Source organism: Sinocyclocheilus grahami, unplaced genomic scaffold (assembly GCF_001515645.1).
Source record: "Sinocyclocheilus grahami isolate Dianchi unplaced genomic scaffold, SAMN03320097.WGS_v1.1 scaffold257.1, whole genome shotgun sequence".
In the NCBI taxonomy this organism is placed as follows: domain Eukaryota; kingdom Metazoa; phylum Chordata; class Actinopteri; order Cypriniformes; family Cyprinidae; genus Sinocyclocheilus; species Sinocyclocheilus grahami.
The window spans coordinates 682,653-691,985 of record NW_015505436.1 but is presented as its reverse complement, the minus strand read 5'-3'; the positions used below and the strand labels follow the sequence as shown (position 1 = coordinate 691,985).

The 9,333-nt window shown below is 36.5% G+C and overlaps 4 protein-coding genes across 4 annotated transcripts in view; 3 read left to right on the top strand and 1 right to left on the bottom strand.

The window, feature by feature from the left end:
* On the top strand, window positions 1–4,118 carry LOC107598877 (solute carrier family 15 member 5-like). Its single transcript, XM_016290319.1, has 4 exons — window positions 1–355; window positions 2,379–2,601; window positions 3,880–4,040; window positions 4,105–4,118. Exons 1-4 carry the CDS (start codon window positions 1–3, stop codon window positions 4,116–4,118), a joined length of 753 nt encoding a protein of 250 aa, XP_016145805.1.
* A 79-nt stretch (window positions 4,119–4,197) lies between these two features.
* LOC107598876 (solute carrier family 15 member 5-like) lies at window positions 4,198–5,450 on the top strand. The gene is made up of 4 exons (XM_016290318.1): window positions 4,198–4,414; window positions 4,493–4,679; window positions 5,050–5,238; window positions 5,362–5,450. The coding sequence occupies exons 1-4, from the start codon at window positions 4,241–4,243 to the stop codon at window positions 5,448–5,450; spliced, it is 639 nt and encodes a 212-aa protein (XP_016145804.1). The 5' UTR covers window positions 4,198–4,240.
* A 944-nt stretch (window positions 5,451–6,394) lies between these two features.
* On the top strand, window positions 6,395–7,542 carry LOC107598907 (transmembrane protein 17B-like). Its single transcript, XM_016290347.1, has 4 exons — window positions 6,395–6,637; window positions 6,766–6,879; window positions 6,967–7,110; window positions 7,214–7,542. The coding sequence occupies exons 1-4, from the start codon at window positions 6,491–6,493 to the stop codon at window positions 7,325–7,327; spliced, it is 519 nt and encodes a 172-aa protein (XP_016145833.1). The 5' UTR covers window positions 6,395–6,490; the 3' UTR covers window positions 7,328–7,542.
* Window positions 7,543–7,834: 292 nt separating this feature from the next.
* Window positions 7,835–9,333, bottom strand: part of agbl2 (AGBL carboxypeptidase 2) — a 30,165-nt gene continuing 28,666 nt past the window's right edge. Inside the window, exons 21-22 of the mRNA XM_016290317.1 lie at window positions 8,613–8,728; window positions 7,835–8,129 (exon numbers count right to left, since the gene is read on the bottom strand). Of these exons, the coding sequence (XP_016145803.1) occupies window positions 7,969–8,129; window positions 8,613–8,728 (277 nt within the window). The 3' untranslated portion in view covers window positions 7,835–7,968. The remainder of the gene's footprint in view (window positions 8,130–8,612; window positions 8,729–9,333) is intronic.

Here is a 9,333-nt window from a genome sequence, read left to right as displayed (position 1 = left end):
ATGCCGCCCATAGATGCTGTTGATACACACGATGGCCACCTCTCTCATGGGATCTGCATGTCTTCATATCCCGGTGGGATGGTCAGCGAGCCGCGCAAGGCACGTAAGAAGCTGCAGGTGATTGTTTGGGTACTCTTCGTGGAGCTTTTTGAGAGGTTCACCTTCTTTGGGATTGTTTGCAATATGATCCTTTTCTGCACCATCAAGCTGGGATACAGCAGTTACCAAGCAGTCATGGTGAACACATGCTTTGTAGGAGCCAGCGTACTTACACCGGTTCTTGTAGGATGGTTTGCTGAGACGTGTTTGGGAAGGACAACAGTTCTCTGTTTTTGTGTGCTACTTCATTTTTTCGGTTAGTGGTCACCACTGTAATGAATCCTTGGTAGACTTGGTATATCTACGTATAAATAACATTTATACTTAGCGTCTAACTTACCTCACACTCAGAGCCACTTGTTTTGTTCAGGATTTAGCCTAATGAAACAGACTGTCACTCATTTGGAGAGCTGAGTATTATGTATCTGTACGACGTTTTCATTTGAAGAGATCTTCTGTTTGGATAACTATGTGGTAGGTATATATATGACAGTGGTTCTCAAACAGCGGCCCAGGGTCCACTAGAGGACAAATGTTATTATTAATTATTTAATAAAACTATTTACATTTTAAATTACGCTATTGTTCAAGTCTGTAGTATTTTTTTTTATGTTTTTGAGACTGCATTTATTTAATCAAACCCAGCAGGCACCGGACGTCTCTGTAAGGTCAGGTTGACACTGGACATGACGTCAGACCAAGCGGCAACCTCCTGCTCTCTCGTGAAGCCAACAAGGAAGTGACTTAAACTGTAATTCATCAACTGCAAAAGGGAGTCAATCCCATAGACTCCCCATGTTAAAATGCCCAACTTTACAGCAGAAAAAAACGTTTACAGCCTGGTTCAAAAAAATTATTTTGGTTTATATAGCTAATTTTGCCCTTCATGACAACTGTGAGGGGGGTGAATTTGTTTATGACCCATCCGTTTAAATTATATTAAGCCTTAAATTTCTGCATAATTAAGGGCATGGCCACTTGAGTGACGTGTGGATTGCTGCTGCTGTCACGTCGAGCTAGGTGGGCGTGATTTCAGCTGCCTGCTCCCACCTCTTTCCCCATTTTCGATTATCCGGGAGTGACGCGCTGCTAAGATGGCGACAGCCTGCTCCGCCCACTTTGAGCTTCAAAAACGCTCTTCGTAAATCTAAGGGTGACGTCACAGACACTACCTCCATGTTTTTATGCGTCAGACAGACGTTGCATTTTGGTCGAAAATGAAAATCGGGTTGACGTTGACTTAACATTGGATTTTGGTTACACAACCTAAAAACAACAAAATATCAACGTCAGCTGACGTCGGTATTGGACATCAATTTAACATTGACATTAGAGGTTGAATTTACATTGAATTTTGGTCACCCGACGTCGCAACCAAATATAAATGTCTTATGACGTTGTGTGCCTGCTGGGAAAATACAGTAAATCAGAAATGTGAAATATTATTACAGCTTGATATATATATCATATATATTTAGATATTTTACTATATTTTAACATGTAATTTATTCATGTGATGGTAAAGGTGAATTTTTTTAGCAGCTACTTCAGTCTTTAGTGTCATATGAGTCTTCAGAAATAATTTTAATATGCTGATTTGGTGCTCAAAATATATATGTTTTCAATGTTAAAAACAGTTGTGCTGCTTAGTATTTCTTTGATTAATAGAAAGTTCAAAAGAACAGCATTTATTTGAAAAAGATATGATAAATAAATAAAACATTTAAAAAATCTTACCAACCCCAAACATTTGAACATAGTGTATTTTAAAATATCAAAATTAAAATTATTTTAAAAGTGTAACATCTAAATAAAAATTATAATTCCTTTTTATTTTGTATTAAAAAAACAAAAATTTGCTTATTTTTACATTTTAACATTTATTTTCAAATGTATTCTATATATTGGTTTTTATTAAAGATTATACAGTTCCTAAAAGTTCTGTAATCACAATTAATCATAGATAATTATTAACAGAAACTCAGATATATTCAAATAAGTTTAAAAACAAGCAGATTTGTCATTAGTACTACAGAGATACCTTACATGGAATAATGTGTAGGACCTTGGAATAAAAGAGGTTAAGAACCACTGCTAAATGACAAACCCTGTTGAATGACAAACTTAGCTCATTTTTATGCTGGTCCAGACTGGTTTAGGATAGTTTGGTCCTGGACTAGTAACAATTTGTTGGACTTTTCCGCAGGGGATGTAAAGTTGCCATCAAGCGTTCATAAAAACTAGATAACTGACTTCCTGTTTTAGATCCATTTTTATAGGAACTGCCTTGCTTCCAGTGGTCGCATTCCCTTTTGAGGATTTCTATATAAACACACATAATATCGTGCATCGACTTGAGCCTCACGAGCAACACATACTATTCTACACGGGGCTTGTTGCTGTAGCTCTTGGCATTGGCGGCATCCGTGCCATCCTCTGCCCAATGGCAGCCTATCACCTTCAAGGCTGTGATCAACGCCATCTCATGTCCTTCTTCAACTGGTAAGATACTAAAAGGCCATTATTATATAATCAGAACAAAGATTTTTCTCTACATGCCAATACAGCATTTTGTTTCACTGGTAGAAAATGCAGTTGTCTTGTTCTTATAGACTACTGACACCTAGTTGTGTGGATGTAAAAAGCTAAATATTACAGTTTACATTGTAGAAATGCTATTCGCCATGATTCATTCATTTTGAGAGGAAAAGTGTCTAAAAACAGGTTTACTGAGATAAAGTGGCAGCATTTAGCCAGAGCCGGTGTACCGACGAAACATGCTACCTATCAGATTGTGCTACCAAAAATATATTTACATTGTAAATATAGTAGGTGTGAACAAGTAGATTTAAGGTAGGGGTAGGTATGGACATTAAAAAAAGCCTCAAACTACATGAATAAGATGCTGGTAGCACAATCTGATAGGTAGCATTTTTCACTATCGATTTGTGCTACCAGCATCTTATTCATGTGGTTTGAGGCTTTTAGTTTTTTGTGGTTTGAAAAAACGTGTTCTGAGTGAACTAAAAGCTACTTAGCAAATAGAGATGACAGAGTATTGAATAATAATACATAAAACAAAATATAGGCCAACATATTCGAAAATATGTTACCGCCACCACCAGAAGTACTTAAATTTGTCATGCTTTAGGCTACTATAAAATGCTCATTGCGACCGATTCACTGATGTAACACATAATCATTGTGGCCCATTTAACAAACGCATAATTTAATGGTAAGTTAGATCAACTGGAACAGCAACAAACAATAGCTACAGTGAAATGATCATCTAGCCCTCTATTAAACGTAAAAAAAAAGCTTTTAAAGCTTTAGCTTACTCAGTGGAACTGCATTCTTAGTTGCGCGGGAAGTTTGTGTGTCAAATGAAACAATTCAAATGTGAGTTTGTGAAATGGACTGTGCTAAATTGTTGCTATAGTAGCATAATATTAATGCTAGAAAGCCTGTGCATTTGGCAACTGTTTTTTAAAAATAAACTATTATATTTCATAATTAAAATCTATTTTCATATTTTGATCATGTGATCTTAAAATGGTGGCCTCCTTGAGGTGACCCGCTCCATGTAAGATAAAATAGCTTTAATCTTACATGGAAAAGCTTATAGCTTTTCTACGGTTATAACTGAAGCACTATTTTTTTTAAAGTACTTTGTATTTCTTGAGAAATGAAAAGGTTTTAAATGAGGAAGAAATTACTGAGTGCACATTTGAAACACATTGTACAATAGGTACAAATGCTGCAGCTGTTTATAATCCACAGGTTTTACTGGCTGGTCAACCTGAACTCAACAGTTGTTTTTTGGAGGATTGCCTACATTCAGCAGTCAGTTGCCAAAAACCTGTGTTTTCTCATCCCTTTCACCTCTGTTCTCATCGCCATTCACATGGTGCGCAACAAGCTGACTTTCCGTCCAAAAAAAGGTAACAGTGCCATTCATAACACATACACAGAAATACATATATCTCTTGTCCAATGATTTCACAGATAAATTCTCTTAAAAATAATTACCAGTTGTTCAATTGTTCTGATTTCTGTTCCTTAACAACTTTGAATTTTCGTCTGTGGACTAACAGGCAGTTCCTTGCTAACTACGCTGGGAGTGTTCCTCAGTTCTCTCAAAATGTGCTGCCTCCATTATCGCCATTTAAGCGGAGATGTTGCCAACTGGTTAGACCGTGCCAAGGAAAACAACGGGGGTTGTTACAGTGAGACCAGTGTGGAAAATGTCAAGATCCTAGTCAAACTTTTCCCTCTCTTTGGACTTCAGCTTTTATATCGAGCTTGCATTACCCAGGTGAGTATGTTTGGCTAAATCTATACTTTTGTTCAGCAATTAGCTTCAGTAATATCTTTATTTCAAGTCTTTTAACAGATCCCATCAGGCTATTATCTGCAGACGATGCATTCCAACTTAAAGCGCAATGGCTTTCTCCTGCCTGTAGCAGTGATGAAGGTCATCAGTATACTGCCGGTGTTGATCTTAGCACCACTGCTGGAGCTTCTCAACACCTGCTACCAGTCTCCAAAGAAAATACTGCCCTCACCAGCCACATTTATAAGTGAGCATCCTAACTACAATTAATGAACTTCTTGTTCATCTCATGCTGCCTTCATGTGCAATTGGAAATTCCCACTTATGCTTGTTGAAAGTGTCTTCTCATCCCGATACCAATCACTAAGTTACATGATCTAATGTATTTATAATCTGTGGAAAGCATAGGACCATAAAATGTTCGTCCAATCATATCTCTCGGTCCGAGGGCTACGATAGGCCAGAGATTGCCTTACTATTGAGAGATGAGAGGGTCTGTATTACTTACTATTAGAGAAAGTGATATGATATAATAACAGTTTCTATGTTAATTTTATATATAAATAAAACCTAGTGCATCTTTACTATTTGGCTATATAAACTACATTTCCCTACAGCTATGGGTCATGCTTGTGCAGCTCTCTCAGCACTACTGGCAGGGATCTCCGAAATCCACAGGAAGGATTATCCACAAGTGGAGCAGACATTATCAGGAAAGGTCCTGCATGTGTTCTCTATGACCTGTTTCCAGCTTACGCCCCAGTACATTTTACTGGAAGTGGCGGAGGCCTTTGTGACACCAGCGTGTACGTATTCTAAATTCACTTTCTAAAATATGAATTCCATGATGCTAAAGTGCTCATTAGACAACATCAATCCAGTTGTTTTGTTTTTGCTTAGATCTGCATCTCTCCTGTTCCTCTGCTCAGGCTCTCTCATATCCTTTTGTCTGACTCCCAGCAAACTTAGAGGCGTCTCCTTGCACTTCCTAATGCTGGCGTTACACAAGAGACTTTGAACGGAGTAGAGCAATAGCTGTAAATAATGCAATTTAAATGTATTAAAAAAATAAAGCTATTTTATGATATATGACTTACTGTCTTAATGACTACAAAAGCCATGTTACAAAACAAAAACTTGATAGTAGCATGTGAAGTATGTTTCTACCCAGCAGGCACGGGACATCAATATACAGTGGGTACGGAAAGTATTCAGACCCCCTTAAATTTTTCACTCTTTGTTATATTGCAGCCATTTGCTAAAATCATTTAAGTTAATTTTTTTTCCTCATTAATGTACACACAGCACTTTTATCTCACAATTCTGACTTTTTCTTTCGCAATTCTGAGTTTATATCTCACAACTCTTGACCTTTTTCAACTCTGACGTTTTTCTCAGAAAAATTGTAAGATAAAACTCTGATTAACGAGATACAAACTCGCAATTTTGAGAAGAAAGTCAGAATTAACTCGCAAATCTGAAAAGAAACGTCCAAATTGTCAGGCATAGGCCTAAACTCGCAATTTAATTCCGTGGCGGACATTAGCTTCCATAATTTTACATATCTTGATTGCAAAATAGATCATATTACTTATTATAACGAATGTAGAATTCAAACCCACATCATTTGCCTTCTTCCTCATCATACACTGCAAAACCGGGTTAATCTGAGCAGTGTGTGCGAGTGAGTTCAGCGGCCTCGTTACGCTTCGACGGCTTTCAGCCTCACCCTGCTTCATACTACTACATTAATAAATCATTAGCTCATCCATGAACATGATTTCTGCCCGAGTCCCGTTTTGATTGCACCGGCTGTGGGGAAGAAGACGACAACTCCCATGATTCCACACTCAGTCACAGCGTCATCTAACTACGCCTTTGTCTATTTGTTTATTTTGAATACACGCCCTCTAGTGGCGAAAAGTACGTATTGTGCCTTTAATTAAAACTTGCATTTTAAAAAATCAGCCAAAAGATGTAAATAACAGACACACAATGATGACATAAATACGAACTGTTCGAAAGAAACTAAATATTCGAAAGAACCGATTCGCAAAAATGAGTCGAACTTCTCATCACTGTAATGTTCTTTATTCGCCAGATAAGGATGTAGTATCAAGTCTCCCACTTCAGATGTCACTTTACTTTAACATGTGGTTCTTTCCTTTCTGGTGGATCAGCGAGGTTGTGATGCTACAACTAAAGGTGATTCTCCTCTACCTAATATGTGTAAGCAATTCAGTCTGAAATCACTGACTGATTATTGCTGTTTAACCTTATTAATATTCTGGGATATTACTGCTAATAATAAATAATTAAGCTTTTTCTTTTAGTACCCAGCCCTTGCAGATTATTACAAGTTCATCCTGATCACAATTCTTATTTTAATGACCCTGATTGAGGCCATCAGACTCTACCTGGGCAATGTTGGAAATCTGCAAGAGAAGGTAAACCTTTTTATAAACCTTGTTTACCTAAAGTATATAATATAATATGATTATTTCCCCCAATCATCTAATAATTTTTTTGCATAGGTTCCAGAATTGGCTGGATTTTGGCTTCTGACTCTTCTGCTCCAGTTTCCCCTGATTCTGTTCCAGCTCTTCAATGACGCTATTCTCATTCAACCTCTGGAGAGAGGAGTTCATATAATACTGGCCTTATTTGTTTTTGCAGAGGTATGAATCTATATATATTTCTGTATCGATATGAGATTATAATTATTTAAATATGTTTTAAAGGAATTTATTTTAACACTGAATATTGTGTGGGTTTTTTCAGGCTCTTTTTGGATTTGTTGCCTTGCGTGCAATGGTCCGACACACTGAAAGTCGCTTCCATTTGCGACAATTTGATGGGATTCAGGAATTAAGGACGCGACGAGACCTGCACTGATGGACTATAAAAAACACTACAAAGATGTATTTGAAAAATACAAAGACTTGATCCATTATCAGTGGCGAACACTAGAGGACACATCAGTCGTTGAGTTGAATTGTTACTGTGGATGTCTTGGTGCCTTAATTTATACAAACAAATCTTGCCTTGTATTATATTTTGTATGTAAAATAAACATATAAAAAAAATGTACAGACTTAAATAAAAACAGATTAACCACACTTCATTGTTATAAACCACTAAATAATATTATTTATTGATTTTGAATTTAACAAAATTACAAATTGAATTTATTAGATAAATCAAATAATTAAAAATCAGTTCCACACATGTAATTAGAAGTCACTTCCAAAAAAAAACATAAGAGCACACATGGAAATTTTTCAATAAGAAATTACATCTCTTCAATAGAAAAGAAGTTCATATTAAAATAACTTTAATGTACTACTTATTTCAGAATATAGCTTAAAAAATTGAAAAAAAAGTTTTTGTTTTCCAGTGTTTATGTATCTTTTATTAAATGTATTTAAAAAATGCTAGTTAAGGATTGCACAATTGAAATAGTGAATTACATACAACTGCATATTCAGGCACTTGGCTTCACAGAAAATGACCTGCTCATCATCTCTTCATCTTCTTCATGTGTTTTTGTCTGGCTTGACCAGCTTTTCATAAGACTGCAGCATGTGAGATGTTTGAGGCCAAACATCTGTGGACTCGTCCTCCACTTGCATGGACTCTTGAGTCAACCGCAGACGGAATCTTGTCAAGGAAATCAGCAGCGGAGTTAAAGGGATAGTTCACCCAAAAATGAAAATTCTGTCATTAATTATTCACCCTCGTGTCGTTCCAAACCTGTAAGAAACTTCGTTCATCTTCGGAACACAAATGAAGATATTTTTGATGCATTCCGAGAGCTCTCTGACCCTCCCATAGACAGCAAGGATCCTAACACGATCAAGGCCCAGAAACGTAGCAAGGAGTTTGTTAAAATAATCCATGTGACATCAGGGGTTCAACTAATTTTACGAAGCTACGAGAATACTTTTTGTGCACAAAGAAAACAAAAATAACGACTTTATTCAACAATTTGTCTCCGCATCACCCTGGCACCATTTTGGAGAGTATCTCATATGTAAACAACAACATTTGGAGACTGTATTTAAATCTGATATTGAATTTCAAATAGTGTAGTGCACATTTATAATGCACAACAATTTTATTTACTTTTTTCCCCAGCATATCGGTCATACCAGTATTTAAAGAAATGGCAAATGTTTACCTCGTCCATCTGCCTTATGACTGATCCTCAGGGTTCCCATGTTGTCTAGTGGCATTAAATGTTTGACAGGAATATGGGTCACTTGCATCTGACTTACCTGCCTGAGTTTCTGTTTACTGTGGGAGAAAAGTCTGTTCTTTTTATTTGTTTAATATCATAATAATTGTGTGTGTGTATATATATGTATGTATATACAGTATGTATGTATGTATATATATGTGTGTATATATACAGGGCTGTACAGTGCGACATATGACACATGAGCCGCTCGCTGACTCTCCAGTTACTCTTATCTGATTGGTTCAATAAACACATCACACGCCATTAATCTTCATTTAGTTCAGGATCATTCTTGCTGTGGGAATGGTACTTTTAACATGCACATACAGTAAAAGAAAATAATTAAAAAATAACAGCTTAATTAAAACATGATATTTTATAAGTTGTGTACCATTACAATTCAGTATGAACACATGGGAGTCTAGCCTAAAGGAACACAGCTTATGAAAGGAGCATGTTTTAATTAAGCTGTTATTTTTTAATTATTTTCTTTTACTGTATGTGCATGTTAAAAGTACCATTCCCACAGCAAGAATGATCCTGAACTAAATGAAGATTAATGGCGTGTGATGTGTTTATTGAACCAATCAGATAAGAGTAACTGGAGAGTCAGCGAGCGGCTCATGTGATTGGCTACAAGAAGAATGTGGCCCCGCCCTCC